Here is a 1268-nt window from a genome sequence, read left to right as displayed (position 1 = left end):
ACCCTACAAGTGCCAGGAGTGTGGAAAGGGCTTCCAAAACAGTTCCAACCTCAACAGGCACCAGCGCATCCACACAGGAGAGAGACCGTACAAGTGCCCTGATTGTGAGAAGGGCTTTTTATGCAGTTCTGATCTCAAAACACACCAGCGCATCCACACAGGAGAGAAACCCCATAAGTGCTCTGAGTGTGGGAAGAGTTTCAGAAGCAGTTCAGACCTAACAAAACACCAGCGCATTCACACAGGAGAGAAACCGTACATGTGTTCTGAGTGTTCAAAGAGCTTCAAAAGCAGTACCCACCTCATCCAACACCAGCGCATCCACACAGGAGAGAGACCGTACAAGTGCCCTGATTGTGAGAAGGGCTTTGTATGCAGTTCTTACCTCAAAACACACCAGCGCATCCACACAGGAGATAAACCCCTTAAGTGCTCTGAGTGTGGGAAGAGACTCAGAAGCAGTTTAGACCTCACAATACACCAGCGCATCCACACAGGAGAGAAACCCTACAAGTGCCCTCTGTGTGAGAAGAGTTTCAAAATGATGTCCCACCTCTCTTACCACATGCACATCCACACAGGAGAGAAACCCCATAAGTGCCCTGAGTGTGGGAAGAGATTCAGAAGCAGTTCAAACCTCACAAGACACCAGCGCATCCACACAGGAGAGAGACCCTACAAGTGCTCTGAGTGCAAGAAGAGCTTCAAAATGATGTCCCACCTCAATTACCACATGCACATCCACACAGGAGAGAAACCCCATAAATGCCCTGAGTGTGGGAAGAGATTCAGAAGCAGTTCAGACCTGACAAAACACCAGCGCATCCACACAGGAGAGAGACCCTACAAGTGCTCTGAGTGTGGGAAGGGCTTTATAAGCAGTTCTAATCTCACATCCCATAAGCATGTCCACAGAGGAAGCAGAAAGTAGAAGTGTGTTGTGGTTTAACCCAGCAGGCGGCTCAGCACCATGCAGTTGTTTCCTCACTCCTTCCCTTCCCTGTTGGATGGAGGAGAGAACTAAAAGTAAACCATGAAGTAGAACTTGTAGGTTGCTGTGGTAAAGCTTTTCACTGAGATAAAGGACAAGGATAATGGTTATGACAATATGCATATCTATGGATATAGTGCATTCTAGTGCATTGTAATTATATCCATTACGTACACTGATTACATACATACATGGTACATACAGACCTGTATTGCTTACTTCCAGCACTCTGTGTTCAGAGAAACTGGTGAGATCCAGCAGCTCACTGCGGCTGTGA

General features: G+C 47.4%; 1 protein-coding gene across 2 annotated transcripts in view; it reads left to right on the top strand.

The window, feature by feature from the left end:
- LOC110391576 (zinc finger protein 883-like) overlaps positions 1-1262 on the top strand; it is a 14396-nt gene extending 13134 nt beyond the window's left edge. The window contains exon 4 of one of the 2 annotated variants that reach the window (XM_021383523.1): positions 1-1262. In XM_021383523.1, the coding sequence (XP_021239198.1) occupies positions 1-931 (931 nt within the window). In that variant the 3' untranslated portion in view covers positions 932-1262. The other variant, XM_021383522.1, reaches the window with a different exon arrangement.
- The last annotated feature ends 6 nt before the right edge of the window (positions 1263-1268 follow it).

Source organism: Numida meleagris, unplaced genomic scaffold (assembly GCF_002078875.1).
Source record: "Numida meleagris isolate 19003 breed g44 Domestic line unplaced genomic scaffold, NumMel1.0 unplaced_Scaffold407, whole genome shotgun sequence".
NCBI classification, from domain to species: Eukaryota; Metazoa; Chordata; class Aves; order Galliformes; family Numididae; genus Numida; species Numida meleagris.
The sequence above is the reverse complement of the archived record's forward strand: the minus strand, read 5'-3'. Positions and strand labels throughout refer to the sequence as shown.